At 38.6% G+C, this 20,035-nt stretch overlaps 2 gene segments (V, D, J or C); both read right to left on the bottom strand.

Moving 5' to 3' along the window:
- Positions 1-6,961: 6,961 nt before the first annotated feature.
- Positions 6,962-7,608, bottom strand: LOC133067060 (T cell receptor alpha variable 22-like). The segment is given in 2 exon segments: positions 6,962-7,350; positions 7,542-7,608. Coding segments are annotated over 2 exon segments (441 nt in total).
- Positions 7,609-17,836: 10,228 nt separating this feature from the next.
- Positions 17,837-19,653, bottom strand: LOC133067059 (T cell receptor delta variable 1-like). The segment is given in 3 exon segments: positions 17,837-17,935; positions 18,819-19,327; positions 19,536-19,653. Coding segments are annotated over 3 exon segments (657 nt in total).
- Positions 19,654-20,035: the final 382 nt, after the last annotated feature.

The following is a 20,035-nucleotide window of genomic DNA, read 5'->3' as shown; positions in this document are numbered from 1 at the left end:
GGTGCTCATAGGTGTGTGGATTTATCTCTGGGCTTTCTATTTTGTTCCATTGATCTATGTTTCTGTCTTTGTGCCAGTACCATACTGTCTTGATGACTGTGGCTTTGTAGTAGAGGCTGAAGTCAGGCAGGTTGATTCCTCCAGTTCCATTCTTTATTCTCAAGATTGCTTTGGCTATTCAAGGTTTTTTTGTATTTCTGTACAAATTGTGAAATTATTTGTTTTAGTTCTCTGAAAAGTACCATTGGTAGCTTGATAGGGATTGCATTGAATCTATAGATTGCTTTGGGTAGTATAATCATTTTCACTGTATTGATTCTGCTGATCCAAGAACATGGTATATTTCTCCATCTATTTGGGTCCTCTTTGATTTCCTTCACCAGTGTTGTATAGTTTTCTATATATAGGTCTTTTGCTTCTTTAGGTGGATTTATTCTTAAGTATTTCATTCTTTTCGTTGCAATGGTGAATGGAATTGTTTCCTTAATTTCTCCTTCTGTTTTCTCTTTGTTAGTTTATAGGAGTGCAAAGGATTTCTGTGTTTTAATTTTATATCCTGCAACTTTATTCATTGATTAGCTCTAGAAATTTTTTGGTGGAGTCTTTAGGGTGTTCTGTGTAGAGGATCATGTCATCTGCAAACAGTGAGAGTTTTACTTCTTTACCAATCTGGATTCCTTTTATTTCTTTTTCTTCTCTGATTGCTATAGCTAAAACTTCCAAAACTATGTTGAATAGTAGTGGTGAGAGTGGGCACCCTTGTCTTGCTCCTGACTTTAGGGGAAATGCTTTCAATTTTTCACCATTGAGGATAATGTTTGCTGTGGGTTTGTCATATATGGCTTTTATTATGTTGAGGTATGTTCCATCTATTCCTGCTTTCTGGAGGGTTTTTATCATAAATGGATGTTGAATTTTGTCAAAAGCTTTTTCTACATCTATTGAGATAATCATATGGCTTTTATCTTTCAGTTTGTTGATGTGGTGTATCACATTGATTGATTTGTGGATATTAAAGAATCCTTGCAACCCTGGGATAAAGCCCATTTGGTCATGATGTATGATCTTTTTAATACATTGTTTGATTCTGTTTGCTAGAATTTTGTTAAGGATTTTTGCATCTATGCTTATCAGTGATATTGGCCTGTAGTTTTCTCTCTCTCTCTCTTTTTTTTTTTTTTGTGGCATCTTTGTCTGGTTTTGGTATTAGGGTGATGGTGGCCTTATAGAATGAGTTTGGAAGTTTACCTTCCTCTGCACATTTCTAGAAGAGTTTTAGTGGGATAGGTGTTATCTCTTTAAATTTTTAGTAGAATTCAACTGTGAAGCCATATTTGACATACATTGATTCAGTAAAATAATTTTGTCATCCTCTTTAAGATATAATTTAGTATAGCCTAAGAAATATTCTTGTAATCTGCTGATTTGTCATTCATTTAGCCTATACTTACTTTTCTCTATCCAGAATCTAGTGACTATTTTAAAACATTCACAGATCTTAGGACTACTGGGTGAATAGCAATCTTATACAAAATAATTAATGTTAAAAAAAAAAAAGAATTAATGTACCTCTTTTTTTTTTTCACTGTGTTCCAGGGCTCCACTTATATAAATAAAATCACTTCAACATAAAACTACTTTAAAAAATCAGCCCATCTGAATTTCAGAGTATTCAGTGGTGTATATTTAAATGAAATTATAATTGGAATAAAATATTATTCTTTTTAAATTTTATATTGAATCTTATGTATTAAACATTGAGGGCAATCAGGCTATTCAATCCTGTTACCTCTAAATGTAGAATTGTACTTACTAGATCATCTGTCCTAAAGTCATTCTCATGTCACATTTTCTGTCTCGTTGGTCCAGAGTGTTCAGTTTCACTTGTCAGTTGCTCATTATTTCTCTTTATAAAATAAATATAAACATGCCAGATCTTTCTCTGGTGTAATGCTATAATGCACTCCTACAAAACTCAATACTTACAGACTGTAGACACTTAGTACCTATCAACACCAGAGAAGTTGGTGACTGAAGTTCTCTGCACTGTTTCATGTTCATGTGGAATGTAGCTGTCAATCTTCCATTTGCTTTCATTGCTGTAATAGATGAATTAATATAAAAGAACTAAAGGCAAATAGACAAGTAGAAAATAGAATACAGACAAGTCTAAAATAGTGCCAGTTCATGGAATTTAAGATCAAAATAACTCATGAATGACTGAAACAGGGAGGATAGGTTGTATTTATCTGAGACATCTACACTTCTTTCTCATTTCACTTCTGAGTGCTGACAGGCAACGAATGCCTAGGCTCGAAATTATTTGTAACTAAGCAGAGGAGATCAGATCATGAATTACCACAGCAGCTTGCAAAGCAGCATGATATTATAAAATATAGATATATACTAATATAATAATTACATATATTAAGAAATGGATATTGATAAAATTTTATCAAAATACCATAACCTTATACATCAGTTTTTATATACATTCCTTGGTTTTGATGCATTAGTCCATGACATTTTATCACATGTATTGGTTCTTGTACCACCACTAAAATCATTATACAAAATTGTTTTGTCTCTTAAAGAAATCCCCTCTGCATACTCTCTCCATCCCTGCAGCTCTTTCTAACCCTGGCCACTGATCTCTTTTTCATCTCTAATTTTTTTTTTTTTTTTGAGAATGTTATATAAGTAGAATGTATGTATGTATACATTATATATGTATGTATGTATACATACATAATGTATACAGTATACATGTATACAGTATGTATACAATCATAATAATCCAATAAGTGTAATCATATACCATGTAGCATCTGAGATTGACTATTTCTTCATTCAGCATAACATCCTGAGATGTTATAGCCATTTAGGTTATTGTTTTATAGGTGCTAAGTCATGTCCCACTCTTTCGCAACCTCACTAACTGTAGACTTCTAGGCTCCTCTGTCCTTGGAATTTTCCAGGGAAGAATACTAGAGTGGGTTGCCATTTCCTTCTCCAGGGGATCTTCCCCACCCAGGAATCAAATCCCCCTCTCCTGCATTGCAGGCAGATTCTTACCACTGAGCCACCTCGGAAGCTCTATCTAAGCTACTGCATGTATCAATAGTCTGTTTCTTTGAGTCACTACAGACTGTCCCAACTTATGATGTCTTGACTTTGGATTTTTGACTTTACAGTGGTAAGAAAGTGATGCACATTTTACTGAATGCACATTCAGTAGAAACCACACTTTGAAATTTTAAATTTGATCTTTGCCCATGCTAGCAACATTTGCTATATATTCTTTGGTGATCTGGGCAGCAGCAGTAAGCTGAGCTCCTGGCCAGCCCTGAGATCATGAGGGTAAAAAACTGACACACTTACTTTCATTCTGTAATCATACAACTATTCTATTTTCCACTTTCAGTACAGTACTCAATAAATTACATGAGATTTTCAACATGTTAGTGTAAAATAGACTTTGCATTAGATGATTTCTCCCACCTAAAGACAAAGAAAGTATGCTAAAGTAAAAAAAAGTAAGTAGGCTAAAGTAAGTGTTGAGCACCTTTAATGTAGGCTGGATTAAGTATATTAAATGCATTTTTGTTATTTTTCAACTGAAAGTGGTTTGTTGAGGCACAACTCTATTATAAGTTGAAAAAAATCTATAAGTAATATGTCATTGTACAGATGTATTACAGTGGATTTATTTATCTATTCACCCAGTGAAGAATACTTGACTGGTTTCCAGCTTTTGGTCATCACAAATATAGCTGCTATGAATATTCATGTACAGATTTTTGTATAAATATAAGCTTTTCATTTTCAAGCATAAATACTCAGGAGTGTGATTGCAGAGTTGTAAGGTAAGTGAATATTTAAGTTTATGTGGAACTGCTGAACTTTTTTCCAGAATGACTGGACCATTCACCCACCAGCAATATATGAGGGCTCCAATTTCTCTGCATCTTTGCCAGAACTCGATATTGCCGGTATTTTTAATTTTAGTCTTTATGGTAGATGTGAAGTAGTATCTCTTTGTGCCTTAATTTGCATTTCCCTAATGACTAATAATGTTGACCATCTTTTTTTCTCTTTATTTTTTAAATGATGAAAGTATACATTAGACTTAGAAAACAAAGCACAAACTACAGCTCCACTATATATTACAACTATTTTTTATGTAAATAAATTAAAAATTTTGGTTGGAGTTTCAATGATAAACTCTCAGAAATTAATAGAATGAATATACAGAAATGTAGGAGGGTACAGTAGACCTGAAAGTCACTATGAATCAACTTAATTAAGATTTATGCAATTTTCACACAATAGTAGGATGCAAATTCTATTCAAGGTCCCATAGACTGTAAACTAGGAGACACTGGTACATATCCAGGGACGTAAAACAAGGTGCAAAATTTCATGGTTTAAAGATATTGAAATCCTACAGTCTGTTTTCTAATCACTGTGGAATTATGCTAGAAATCATTATCAAAAGATACTTGAAAATAACCCACATATTTTCCAGTGCAATGTGACATTTACTACGAGAGCTATTTGATTTAGCCTGACCATCTTTTTATATGCTTACTTCCTTACCACATAGCTCTCTGGTGAAGTGTTTGTGTAAATCTATTGCCCAGTTTTCACCTGGACTGTTTTCTTCCTGCTGAGTCAAGAGAGTTCATTGTATTCTGAACACAATCTTTTGATGAAAATGTATTTCCTGTCATTTCTGTGGTTTATCTTTCTCCTCTTAACTGTCTTTCATGGAGCAAAGAGTGTTTTTCACAGAACAAATTTTTAATTTTGATGAAATCTAAGTTTGTTTATGGATCGTGCTTTTGGTGTCATGTCAAAATTCTTTTTGTCTAACCCTAGGTCATGAAGATACTCTCATGTTTTTCCTAAAAGATTTGGTAATTTTACATTTTACACTTAGATGTATGGTTAATTATGAGGCTGTACCCAAATTTTTGTATGAGGTGTGATATTTAGGCCAAGTTTTAATTATTTCCCAAGAATATCCACTTATCCCAACATCAGTTGCTCATAAGACTGTGTTACCTCCATTGAACTGTCTTTGCACTTTGTCAAAAAAGTAAATCTTCCCTACTTGTGTAAATCTACTTCTATACACTTACTCAGTGACCTAAACTTGTTAATTATATTCTTTTATTACCCTTTTAATATTATAGAACTTGTAGAATAATTTTCTTTTTAGTTACTTATATTTATAATTTGTGTTTTTTTTCTTTTTTCCTTTGATAATTCTACCTAGAAATATTTCAATCTTATTGACCATTTTAACAAAATTAGCTTTGTATTTCCTGGCTATCCCTATAGCTTTCTTTGTATTTCACCAATCCAACAGTTTATTATTTACTTCTTTCAGTTTATGTTGGGTTTAATTCACTTTTCTATCATCTTTCACTGAAAGCCTAGATGATAGTTTTTAAACATTTTTCCTTTAGTTAAATAAGCATTTAAAAGCATAAATTTCCTTTTATGTATTATTTTAGCTGCATCTCATACATATTTATATAATGTGCTCTCACAATATTTACTTTCCAAATATTTTCTAAAGTCATAGTAATTGTTTCTTTAACCTATGTTTATTTTTAAGTTAGTGCATATTTTCCAAATATTTGAGAGGTTCTACAGACATCTCTTTGTACTAGATATTCTGTATCATTTCCATTTTGGCTGAAGAATAAATTCTATATAATTTCAGTTTTCTTAAATACATTAAGATTTTTAGGACCTAACAGATTTTGTGTGTGTGTGCATGTGTATTTCATCTACACAGCAGGGTGTGGCTGCAGCTCAGCTGCAGGTTTGGGTACAGGCTGCAGGTGCCTGGGGAGCACCGGACACTTGCTGCAAAGATGTAGGTGGCTGAGTCTCCAGGCTGGGAAGTTGCGATGTACAGTAATAGCTGTTTGGCACTCTTATTGAGGGAAACTGAAACTTTCATCTTCTATCTCATTCATAACTGAACTTACGGCTATCAAGAATGCAGGGCCTTTACCAGAATATTGCCAGTACCACAGGAGATAGTCAAACGTACCCTTCTCATAACTTCAGTTCAGAATTGAAATCTCTCCTTCCTGGACTATCAAAGATTGAGGGCTCTGTTTCACCTGCTCTTGATCACTTTTTTCCTTCTGTTGTCCACTCACCCCTACTTAAAGAGATAAAAAGTTGTTAGATCCACAGACACCTATTTCTTTGCGTTTCTATCTGTATGAGCTTGTTCGTAATCCAGTTTTCTCAGTCCGCCTAATTGATGAGATTTCCTAGATTTTCTCCTCACAAGTCATAGCCTAGTTGAAGCCACAGAATCAAAATGATGCTCCCAGTATCTTGTTCATTGTTTCTGGCATCAGTGCTCAGTGACAACTCAAGTTCCTCTTCTGCTCTTCTCAGCCAGCTAGAACTCTAAGTTCATACCTGCTTTAATTCTTTCAGTAGGCCCCACCCTCTCACAAACTGGATAATATCTTTATTGGAGTGATTTCATTTAATTCCTTTTACTTTTTAACATTTTTGAGTTCAGTATTTGTACTTAGTCACTCATTCAGTCCAACTTTTTGAGACCCCAAGGACTGGAGCCTGCCAGGCTCCTCTGTCCATGAGATTTCCCAGTGTTTCCCAAGAACACTGGAGTGGATTACCATTTCCTACTCCAGAGGATCTTGCCAACCCAGGGACCAAACCCATGTCTTCTGCATCTCCTTCACTGGTTGGCAAATTCTTTACCACTCAGCCACCTGGGAAGCTATGGTTAAATATTTATTTTAATTCTGTCCTCATATCAACTACTCTGCTAGTTCCCTGTTAGAAGTTTCGAGTGCAGAAGGAGACACATGTTGAGAAGGAAAGATAAAGACCAAAGTCCATAATCTGTAGGGCCAAAAAGTATCTGTGGTTAAAACTGTCCTGATGTAGGTGAGTAACATTAAGCACCGCAAATGCCCTGTGGGGGCCTCACGGTGTGACTGAGGCTGGAGGAGGGGCTGAGCCCCGGGAGGGTTCCTGTAGAGGCTGCAGGTGCCTGGGGAGCACCGTGCTGCGCAGCACAGAAGTAAGTGCCCGAGTCTGTGGTCCGCGGAGAGGAAATGTGCAGTGAGCTGCGGCGTTCTGCAGGGACTGTGGTGGCCTTTAATCTTCCTTCCTGCTTTGTCCCTGAAGGAACCGAAAGCAGGTGGATGATGCGGCCCCCAGGGTTCTGAAGATACCAATTCACACTCATTGGGGAAGTGGAAAAATTACACCGAAGCGTGTAGCTGGCTCTCTCCTGGAGGCTCAGGGCTGGGGGACTCTGCTCCACATCCGCTCCTCGCACACCTGATGAGGAAAGAGAAGCAGTCACTGTGAGGGTCACTGTAACTCCTACTAAACCCTGAAAGTGCCCTCCCCACCCCCACAGATGATGAGAAGGATAGAAAGTCTGCAGGACTTGTCAGCTCCTCTCCCTCCCTCGACAATAGAGCAGCGCTTCACTCCTCCAGGTTCCCTGTGGGGCGGCCCCAACTCACAGCAAACCTGGGCAAACAGAAGCCCCAGCACAGCGCCTGCTAGACTTTTCATGATGCTCCTTTTCTTGTTGGGACATTTTCACTGTAAGATACTTAACAAAACCCTGAGGGAGTGAGTGTCATAAGTCGTTCTTGCTCCTGCAGCCAATCAGCTCACCCAACAAATCCTGCTCAGGTGACACTGACAGGATGCCCCCACCCCCACGCCCTGCAACCAACTCAGAATGTGCTGGCCAGGGGCAGGTGAGAGTGGGAAATAGAAAGATCATTATTTTATGATTTAAGGGACATTTTCTGAGAACATTTAGAAGGCAGACCCTAATTAGGAATTTAGGAGAAGTTTAGGGAAAAGAAAGCAAAGATTAATTATATAGCCCCATCTTCCTCTCACATGGCATGGATGCAGTAGATTCTTCCGTAATGAAATACTGTTTCCAGAAGTACTGAGGATGCAGCTTTTGCTTCTCTTATGCACTTACTTGTGGTTCTGAAGGGTGCTCATGAATTAGCACAGTATCAGAAGTTGCTTCTATTGGCTGGAACACTTTGCTGTATTAAACAGTATTATTTTTTTTTTAATTAACTTATTTCTAGTTGTAGGATAATTGCTTTACAATATTGTGTTGGCTTTGCCATACAATGATGCAAATCAGCCATAAGTATACATATATCCCTTCCCTTTGAACCTTCCCCTCATTCTTCTAGGTTGTCACAGAGCACCGTGTTGAGCTCCCTGCATCACACAGCAACTTCCCACTAGCTATCTATTTTACTTATGGTAATGCATATGTTTCAGTGCTACTCTCTCAATTTTTCCCCCTATCTCCTTCCCCTACTGTGTCCAAAGTCTGTTCTCTATGACTGCTTCTCTATTTTTGCCCTGCAAATAGGGTCCATTAACAGATGAACAGATAAAGAAGTTCTGGTACTTATACACAATGGAATATGTCTCAGCCATAAAAAAGCACATTTGAGACAGTTCTAGTGAGGTGGATGAACCTAGAGCCTGTTAAACAGTGATGTAAGTCAGAAAGAGAAAAAAAAAGTTGTATATTAATGCATATATATGGATTCTATTAAAATGGTACTGATGACTTTAAAAGTTATATATATTTATTTTAGACTCAGCCTGCATTGAGAGCAGTATTAGTTATCTTAACCACCAGCTGGACTTTGAAAATTGAATTTAATAGTTTTATTTTTATTAAAGTGAAAGTGAATAAATTATTTTTTTAATTTCTATTGTAAATACATTTTTAAACTGTTGATTACTAGTTTTGTATTCTGCTTTTTAATTTTAGTAGGCCATTTTAGAAAAAAACAAGTGCTTTTGAAACCATATGAAGATAATTTTAGTTTGTGCTCTTATCTCAGACTCTGTAAATAATATCAATTCTCTGTCAGTAGATTTGGGGGTAAAAGGGATGGAAGATGAGGACCTGTATATTTTCCCTGCAGTGAAAGTGAAGTCATCTGCAGACGTTAACCTTCCAATGGACAGTTCAAGGATGGTTCAGTAGGAGCAGCACGTAGGTCTGGTTGCTCCAAGGCATGTGGGATCTTAGTTCTCCAACCAGGGACTGAACCTGTGTCCCTTGCATTGGCAGGCAGATTCTTTACCACTGAGCCACCAGGGTAAGCCCCGTGTGCTGCTTGTATGCCTGCATGCTAAGTCACTTCAGTCATGTCCAATTCTTTGCAACTCTAAAGACTGTAGTCTGCCAGGCTCCTCTGTCCATGGGATTCTCCAGGGAAGAATACTGGAATGGGTTGCCATGCCCAGAAGATCCAAGGAATCTTCCTGAACCAAGGATTGGACCCGGGTCTCTTGCAGTTCCTGCATTGCAGGTGGATTCTCTACTGCTGGGCCACTGGAGAACCCCCATATGCTGCTTAGGGATTATCAAAGTGATGGAAACTCCTTATAGAGGCAGGGTTTCCAGACCTGCCTAGGAAGTGAAAAATTATTCACTTAAGTTTTGCTTCTTTCAGAAAATTTCTTCATGGGAAATATGGATGTTTTAGACTAGCAAAAAAAAAAAAAAAAAAAAAAAAATCCAGGTCTTTCTCAGAGAGAGTAGTTTGTTTCTGGTAAGTGGAACAGCTATAACATATCAGAGTCTCAACTTGCCCTTGGATCCTAATGAAAGACGCCTCTGGTACAAGGAGAATTATTTGCATGTTTCCCACTTATGTTGGGACTAGCACACTGAAACCGACATTTTCTTGACATGAGAAAGAGTCATAAAAATTATTAACACCTCTTACTTTATCGCTATGTTAAAATTATGATTCTGACACTCCTTAAAATTCTTCTCAGATTCATCAGCAAACTAGGTGCTTATTCCTTGTCCTCTTTTTCTTCTGTTTTTATCCATCTTCTTCCATTTCTCTCCCCTCATTTTCCTCATCTCTTACTGCTCTCTGACTCTCCTTCCAGATGACTCTAGATTTGCTCTCATGAGTGCTCCCTCACTGTGTCCCCCCCTTCTTCCCACCAGAGATACTGCCCAGGTGTAACCCCATCTGTCCCCGTGTGCTTCTCTCAGGACGCAGTAGTACACAGTGGTGTCCCTCAGGGTGACCTGGGGCAGGACCAAGGTGCTGGACTTTCTGTCTGAAGCTATGGTCAGAGAGGCGATGCTGCTGTTCACTGGGTCTCATAAGCCACGAATGACATACTGTGGACTGTGATTGGGATTTTGCCAATACCAATGTATATATTCATCTCCTCTGATGGTAGAATGGTTACAAGGCAAGTTTACATCTTCTTCAGCACAATCCATGGAGCTAGGTTGGGTGGTCTTAGCATTAATCACAGTCCCTAAAGGGTCAAGAAAATAAAATTATCCCCTGACAGCAAATCAGTGTAATTCTGTGGATCAAGGGCACAACACTCCCCAAACTGTCTGGACCTACCCCCTATTCCAGTGTTTTTATCTAGGTCTTGAGCAATACCTTTGGTGCTTATTATATAGGGACCAAAGACACATGGCAAGAATCTGAGAACTCTGTATGTTTTTATCCCATGGGTCCTTGGCTCAATAACCCCAGAGATTTCTTCCAACCTGCTTACTGTTAAGTTCTCTTCTGGATCGTGGCTATGAATTAAACTGACATGTAGAAGTTTGTACTCCCTAGCAAATGCATAGATTTGTTCTCAATTCCATTGCTGTAATGCTGAAAAAACACAGGGAGAGGAGTAGAGAGCAAATGACCCTTTACGGTTCCTTGGCCTCAAAGTCATCCCTTGTAGACACAGAACACTTACCCAAGGTCAGAAAAACAGTTACTCCAATCACTAGCCTCATATTTCAAGGACAAACCAGGATTGTGAACTCAGAGTTAAGACTTGTGTCTGCTCCTGGGCTTGTCTCCAGAGAACAGAAACAACTGCTGCTATTAGAGATGTACAACCAGTGCACCTATCTGTTGCAGTGTGTTGTTGCCAGGATCTGTCAGCCAATGATCAAGCAGTTCCTTGTCTAGGTCTTCCTGCCCTGTTTTCGTCACATCCTGCAAAGAAGGAGAGACATCCCCAACTCACAGGGTGTCTGCTGCCATCCTCTGTGAAGTTTAAAGTCTGGCTCTGGAAAAGGAACACTGATCACGATAGTGTGTCTATCCAGAACCATTGTTCTATCATTTCTTCTTCAAAGAAATTTTTTGACATTCCATGAAACTTGTGGAAAACATTATTTAATCCCAGAAAACTGTACTGAGCTCTGAATTGTAAAGAGATAAAAATTCCCATCCACATTCTAGCAAATGTATGTGAGATTTCAAAGTAGGCTGTGATTGCTCTGAGGGACAGGAAATATGAATAACATTGGGACAGAAAGCTAAATCTCTTGAACTCAGACATTGGAGCTCAGCATCCTGAAAAGGTCCTTGGAATCATGCATCTGTCTCCATCTAGGCAAACATTTCTCAATGCATCGGTTCTCGATATAGTACCTGATGACACTGATGGTATTCTCCTTGTCCTCCTTGAACAATTGTCCTTAGTCCTTATGTCCTCTGTGCCCGTGTGTGTATGTGCTCCGCACCAAGGAGGCTGAGACAGAGAGAGAAGAGGGAAGGGAGAGCAAACTCTCTATGGTGGAGAAGGGTGGAGGTGGGTGATCCTGGCAGAGAAAGAGAAGTGAAGAGAAAAGAGCGTAAGGAATAGGGAAGGGAAGGGTTAACCAGGGGTGGGAAATAGGAAAGCAGTGTTTAGGGAGGTACATGGAAAAGGTTTAGGCTATAAGGCTATGATTCCCTGAATCTTTGACCACACATACTCAACAAAGGATTATAAAATCAGTTTATGTAAAGGTGATGAAAATTTGTCTTTTTTTTTTTTTTTAACTTTTCTGTGGAACATTGATGGAAAACATAAACTTCCTTTCCTTTATATCCAGAAAACCGCTGTTTCCAAATGATGCAGCCCCCACTAGTGACTGAATAGATGAACTGCAGAGCTAAACTCCCACCAGATGTCAACCTTTTGAAATGTTTCTCAGATTGAAAGGTAAGTATCCCTGGTGGCTCAGTCGGGAAAGAATCTATCTGCAGTGTAGGCAATGGGGATTCCATCCCTGGATCAGGAATAGCCTCCTGAAAAGGAAATGGCTACCCACTCCAGTTTTTTCGATGATCCAGCGGATGTTGGCAATTTGATCTGTGGTTCCTCTGCCTTTTCTAAAACCAGCTTGAACATCTGGAAGTCCATGGTTCACGTTTTGCTGAAGCCTGGCTTGGAGAATTTTGAGCATTACTTTACTAGCATGTGAGATGAGTGCAATTGTGCGGTAGTTTGAGCATTCTTTGGCATTGCCTTTCTTTGGGATTGGAATGCAAACTGACCTTTTCCAGTCCTGTGGCCACTGCTGAGTTTTCCAAATTTGCTGACATACTGAGTGCAGCACTATCACAGCATCATCTTTTAGGGTCTGCAATTTCAACTGGAATTCCATCACCTCCACTAGCTTTGTTCGTAGTGATGCTTTCTAAGGCCCACCTGACTTCACATTCCAGGATGTCTGGCTCTAGGTAAGTGTGAGTGATCACACCTTCATGATTATCTGGGTCGTGAAGATCTTTTTTGTACAGTTCTTCTGTGTATTCTTGCCACCTCTTCTTAATATCTTCTGCTTCTGTTAGGTCCATAACCATTTCTGTCCTTTATTTAGCCCATCTTTGCATGAAATATTCCCTTGGTATCTCTAATTTTCTTGAAGAGATCTCTAGTCTTTCCCATTCTATCGTTTTCCTCTATTTCTTTGCACTGATCACTAAGGAAGGCTTTCTTATTTCTCCTTGCTATTCTTTGAAGCTCTGCATTCAATTGGGTACATCTTTTCTTTTCTCCTTTGCCTTTCACCTCTTTTCTTTTCATAGCTATTTGTAAGGCCTCCTCAGACAGCCATTTTGCTTTTTTACATTTCTTTTTCTTGGGGATGGTCTTGATTCCTGTCTCCTGTACAATGTCACGAACCTCTGTCCATAGTTCATCAGACACTCTGTCTGTCAGATCTAGTCCCTTAAATCTATTTTTCACTTTCACTGTATAGTCTTAAGGGATTTGATTTAGGTCATTGAAAAAGCAAGAGTGTTCCAGGAAAACATCTATTTCTGCTTTATTGACTATACCAAAGCTTTTGACTATGTGGATCACAATAAAGTGTGGAAAATTCTAAAAGAGATGGGAATACCAGACCACCTGACCTGCCTCTTGAGAAACCTGTATGCAGGTCAGGAAACAACAGTTAGAACTGGACATGGAACGACAGACTGGTTCCAAATAGGAAAAGGAGTACATCAAGGCTGCATATTGTCACCCTGCTTATCTAACTTATATGCAGAGTACATCATGAGAAACACTGGGCTGGAAGAAACACAAGCTGGAATCAAGATTGCTGAGAGAAATGTCAATAACCTCAGATATGCAGATGACACCACCCTTATGGCAGAAAGTAAAGAAGAACAAAAGAGCCTCTTGATGAAAATGAAAAAGGAAAGTGGAAAAAGTTGGCTTAAAGTTCAACATTCAGAAAACTAAGATCATGGCATCCAGTCCTATCATTTCATGGCAAATAGATGGGGCAACAGTGGAAACAGTGGCTGACTTTATTTTTCTGGGCTCCAAAATCAGATGGTAATTGCAGGCATGAAGTTAAAAGATGCTTACTCCTTGTAAGGAAAGTTATGACCAGCCTAGACAGCATATTAAAAAGCAGAGATATTACTTTGCCAACAAAGGTCCATCCAGTCAAGGCTATGGTTTTTCAAGTGGTCATGTATGGATGGGAGAGTTGGACTATAAAGAAAGCTGAGCACTGAAGAATTGATGCTTTTGAACTGAGGTGTTGGAGAAGACTCTTGAGAGTCCCTTGGACTACAAGGAGATCCAACCAGTCCATCCTAAAGGAGATCAGTCCTGGGTGTTCATTGGAAGGACTGATGTTGAAGCTGAAACTCCAATATTTTGGCCACCTGATGCGGAGAGCTGACTCATTTGAAAAGACCCTGATGGTGGGAAATATTGAGGGCAGGAAGAGAAGGGGACGACAAAGGATGAGATGGTTGGATGGCATCACCAACACAATGGACATGGGTTTGTGTGGACTTTGGTAGCTGGTGATGGACAGGGAGGCCTGGTGTGCTGCGATTCATGGGGTCGCAAAGTGTCAGACATGACTGAGCGACTGAACTAAACTGAACTGAACCCACTCCAGTATTCTTGCCTGGGTAAATCCATGCACAGAAGAGTCTGGTGGGCTACAGTCCATGGTGTCCCAAGAATTGGACACGACTGAGATACATATATCTTAGTTGTATGACCTCTGTATTCATCTGTGTTTTCGTAGTTCTATCAGTTCAGTTCAGTTGCTCAGTCGTGTCCGACTCTTTGCGACCCCATGAATCGCAGCATGCCAGGCCTCCCTGTCCATCACAAACTCTCGGAGTTTACTCAAACTCATGCCCATCGAGTCGGTGATGCCATCCAGCCATCTCGTCCTCTGTCTTCCCCTTCTCCTCCTGCCCCCAATCCCTCCCAGCATCAGGGACTTTTCCAACGAGTCAACTCTTCGCATGAGGTGGCCAAAGTAGTATCACTCCACAAATTGTTTTCATTATTTCTGGCTCCTTTCTTTGTCACACACCCTCAGTTGTTGGCTTCTTTGTAGTTTTCCTTTTATCATTTATCTTCCCATATTTAAAGCTTGTGTGTGTGTGTAGTCGCTCAGTCATGTCCTACTCTTTGTGATCCCAGGAACTGTAGCCCTCCAGGCTCCTCTGTCCATAGGATTCTCCCAGGCAAGATACTGGGGTGGGGTGCCATTTCCTTCTCCAGGGATCGAACCTGGGCTCAATGTTTATAAAGAGAGGTTGGTACAGATAAATCACTCAAGAATTATCTGTTTTCTGAATGAGTAGATGAGTTGTTATTCATGAACTTAGTGAAAGAAGTTTTGCTGAATGACTCTTGAAATTATTCTAAAAGCAATCTTTCAATACTATGGAAGTTAAGCTAAACAAAAGACTCCAACAGGATAAATAGAAGGTTATATTAGTGGACAAAATTCAAGAACAGATAACAAACATCCCAAGTCTAGGATGGAGGAAAATTAAACTGATGATATGGGAATAAATATTATTCCCATATAAATATTTAACAAATTTTCATAAATATTCTTTGGTAGTCTGTTCTGTGGCGGATCACACACACACAAGTCAACACCCACTACTACTGAAAATATAGGAACAACTAAAAATGAATTCATTTAAGCTATATAGGAATATATTATTTTATTATACTAGCAAAAGGCAGGGAAAAAAAAACTTTTTTGTTTCTTGGTTTCTTTGACTTTATTTTTTAGAAGATTGCATGAAACGCTTCAAAGTGGCATTTTAAATAATACTGAAAACCAAAATATGGAGAATATAAAAATAAGTTTTTTAGCCTATTGGTTTTTTTCAGAATTTTTAATTTTAGAAGATTATATCTTGACCATATAAGGTGAAGTTATCTTTCTTTGCTTGATGAAAACCAAAATAATGTACTTAATTTTCTTTTAAAAAAAATCCAGAGAATTTGATGAAAGGCTAATGTCTCTGCATGATGAATACTCCCAACAATCCAAAAATAAAAGAAAAATTCCCAAATCTAATAAAGGGTATCAATGAAAATATCAAAGGCAAAATTATTCCCTATAGGATCATAAACAAGACATGTACTTCTATTCACTACTTCTATTTGCTGTCCTAATGGAGGGCCTGGGATCAAACCAGGGAAGGAAATAAGATATATTAAGTTTGAAAAGGAGAAGCAAAACTGTTTTCATTTACAGATCATGTTTATACATGTAGAAAATACAAAGTACCTCTAAACAAGCTGTTTAAGAACTAGAACCTATTAGTGAATTGATACAATCACCAAGCACAAAAATCAATTTTATGTCTAGATTCTAGCAAAAGCATTAGAAAATGCAATTAAAATGTCATTTATCAAATGCTTGGGAACTAATTTAATAAAAGGTATGCAAGACCTTTTCTTGATTCCTCTCCAATAACTCTAGAATAGTTTTGATTTGAGAGATAAAAATCACATAGGAGATGAGAAATGTCCTCACTTCTGAGGTCTGGGGTAACTAACATGAATCAAGGCCTGGTACTCAGTGGTGACCAGTCCTTGCCACCTATAGACACTAATGTCAGGAAAGACCATTTCCTAAGGCTGCTCAATGAAATAGTGTTTTCAAAATCCCAAATAAGAGGTTGGTACCGTCTGTTTTACTGTTGAAATAAATCTGTTGTCATATTGACAGGTATCCTAGCTCTGTTCTGGCTATTTCAGGGCATAATTAATTCCCTGTATCCACATTTTTCTTAATCCAATTAGTCCTAGCTCTGGATTTGGTGCTGGGTGTTTAGGTCAATTAAGGTTAAAAAGTTATATGATTTAAAAGATAAAATTGTTATATCTATAAGTAGTCTTGCTTCCCAGGTGGCTCAGTGGTAGAGAGTCTGCCTGCCAACCAGGTGGACTATTTTTATTTACACATCATAGGTTTGTACATGTAGAAAATACCCCTGCATTGGGAAGATCCCCTAGGGAGGGGAGGGGCAACCCACTCCAGTATTCTTGCCTGGGAAATACCGTGGACAGAGGAGCCTGGCGGGCTACAGTCCATGGGATCACAAAGAGTTGGACATGACAGAGATTAAACAACAGCAAGTCCTCTACAAAAATCTTAACATCAACGAAAGAAATTAGAGAGGGCATAAATTAATGAAAGAAATTAGAGAGGACATAAATAAAGAGGTTATGGATCTAAAGACTCCATATGTTAACATGTCAATTGTCCTAAATGAATTCGTAAATTCAATACAATCCAAATTAAATTACCTCAATCTCTTGTGGTAGAAGCTATTCTATAACTTACGTGGAAGTGGAAAGACCTAGAATAAGACAAAGAAAACATGACTTGCATTTCCAAATTTCAAAATGTGTATGAAGCCCCAGTAATTAAGATAGAATGGTCTATTGGTATGAGGATAAAATTAAGAAGTCAATAAACAGAATCAAGTCTGAAAAGAGGTCATAATACATGTGCCATCAATTTTTTTTTTTTTTTCCTAAAAGTACCTATGCCGCTCCACTGGGAGAAAGTTGGTCTTCCTAGGATAATAGCTAGAATAATTGGCTATTTTTATTTTTTGGAAGAACCAGTGTTTTGTAGTTTTCTGTGTATAAGTTCTGTACATGTTTTCTTAGATTTATGCCTAAGGATTTAGGGTTTTTCTTGAGCCATTGTAAATAGTATTATATTTTTAATTTAGGTATCCACATGTTCACTGATAGTATATAAAAATGTATTTTATTTTGTGTGTTTACCTTATATATCCTGAGACCTTCTGAACCCACTTACTAGTTGTAGGAGTTTTGGAGGGTATATTCTTTGGGATTTTCTACATAGGAAGAAAATAGTGGTAATTTGACTGCCTTTCCAGCTTAAACGATTGTTTATATATTTATTTGCTTTATTGTACTGGATATAACATCCAGCACTGTGCTGAAGGAGAGTTATTAAAGTGGATATTCTCCCTTTGTTCCCTTCCTTAGGGAAAAGTATAGTCTTTTACCAGTAAACATGCTAAGAGCTGTTGAGGAACTTCTCCATTATTACTGTGTTTCTTAAGAGTTTTCACCATGGTTGACTATTGGATTTTGGCAAATGCTTTTTCTACACATTGCTGCTGATGAACTATCTCATCTTACTGTTAACTCACAACTCCTCCACTTCCCGTTAGATGTCCTCCTCATCTTCTTTGTCTTGGGCCAAGTATGCATGTAACATGACAGCAAATGACACCCACTTCTTTTCAAAGTGACCGCTATTGTGAGACTGAAGGAGGTGAGGGACAGACAAGTCTTTGTGGGTTCCAGTTGTCCTCATAGTTCAACTATGACTTTGTTTGTCACAGTTTGTCCATGCTTTTGTCCCCATCAGACTTTGCTTTACAAATGTTAACCTCAGTTCAGTTTTGTTCAGTTCAGTTGCTCAGTTGTGTCTGACTCTTTGCAACCCCAGGGACTGCAGCATGCCAGGCCTCCCTGTCCATCACCAACTCCTGAAGCTTACTCAGACTCATGTCCATTGAGTCAGTGATGCCATCCAACCATCTCATCCTTTTTCGTCCCCTTCTCCTCCCACCTTCAACCTTTCCCAGCTTCACGGTCTTTTCCAATGAGTCACTTCTTCACATCATGTGGCCAAAGTATTGGAATTTCGGCTTCAGCATCAGTCCTTCCAATGAATATTCAGGGCTGATTTCCTTTAGGATGGACTGGTTGGATCTCCTTGCAGTCCAAGGGACTCTCAAGAGTCTTCTCCAACACCACAGTTCAAAAGCATCAGTGTTACTCTAAGCTGACTTAAAGTGAATTCAGGCTCAACACCAGCTTTGTAACAGTAACAGCTTTGTACAGACTCGTCCACCAGCTCTAACCATTTCCTGAGATTTAGTCTCTATAACTAATCTCTTATTCTATATCACCCACGGTTCTATTTTTCTGATTGTGCCCTGACACAAAGTCTAAGAGGAAACTATTAAGGAAATGTTTTTTATGGAGATTCCACACAACTAGATCCAGGTTTATGATGAAGTAAAACTGCCAGTTTAAAGTATTATGGGGCAAGTTTCCAAATTTAGATAACTTTACACATGTTCTGTACAGTTGATTCAAAGTCAAAAATTCAAGAGGAGAATATATTAATAGAAAGTTACTCTGGACACCTGTTTCCAAATAACGTAGAAGGTGCCTTTAACTAGAACTAAATCTTCTGATCCAAACCACAACTTAAATAACCACAGGACTATCATTTCTTGTCTGGGGTCTGTGGGTGTGCATTTCAGCTGGGGTCTTACAGCAGGGGGGCTCTCTCTTACTAAGCTCCGGGGTTTTTGTACAGCTTTTCCTATTACTTCAAGCACTGTGAGTTCAGAGAGAGCACAGAAGTACTTTGCAGAGTCTTCCAGTTGTAAGGCTGAAATGGTGAGGTTGAAGGATTTATCTGCTTTCTTAAAGTTTACAGAGTAGCGGTCTTTCCTTGCATTTGTGACTTCCGAACCTTGACGAATAACGTAAGTCATCTGTCCACTGGGAAGTTGCTTGTACCAATAAAGGTAGTAAGCGCTCCAACTTGTTTCATACCGACAGTTCAGGGTGACTGACTGCCCCACTTGGCTGGATACATCTGGCTGGTCTTGAATAACTTTCTGCGCCACACCAGATCCTGTGGGAAAAATATCAGAAAACAAAGATGAAGCAGTGAATAAAATAGTGTAGGAGTTATTTAGGCTCCAAAGACAAATAATTGAAATCATAAGATTCTTGCTTTTCTCCATCTTTCCTTTCCTCCCCAAGTCCCTGTGAAGCACCACGTGCCTGTGTGCAGTCCTTTCACCCTGAACACTCACACCCATGTTTGCAAGCACCCCTACCGGAGAAAGTGAAGGCCAGGAACACCCAGAGCAGACTGGAGAGCGGCATGAGGCAAAGATTCCCCTGCTCAAATGTGCTCAGTTCTGCCTCAAGCTGAGAGTTCAGTGTCTTTGAGTGCCTGGCAGCACATATACATACTACCAGGTACCTGTGTGACTCCCCCCAACAGGAAGTGGGGTTTGTCATATCCATAGACCACACGATCTGTGCATGCATGGGAAAAAGTCTGGCTCACCACAAAACTTTGCTTTGTCTGCTTGTCTTTCCCTGGTCATTATATATTAGGCAGATCCTGAAAAAAGCATTAAAATTAGTATTAAATTAATCAGTCTTAAAATTTGAGCTGAGGAGAGCTGAATATTAGACAAGTTGACATACACTGATAATTATTCAGCAAAATAGTTTTGCTATCCTGTTTAAGATATAATTTACTATAGCCTATGAAACTTTCTGTAATCTACTAACAGGTCATTCAGTTAGCCTATACTTACTCTTCTCC

Source organism: Dama dama, chromosome 12 (genome assembly GCF_033118175.1).
Source record: "Dama dama isolate Ldn47 chromosome 12, ASM3311817v1, whole genome shotgun sequence".
In the NCBI taxonomy this organism is placed as follows: Eukaryota; Metazoa; Chordata; class Mammalia; order Artiodactyla; family Cervidae; genus Dama; species Dama dama.
This window is presented reverse-complemented; position numbering and strand designations above follow the sequence as displayed.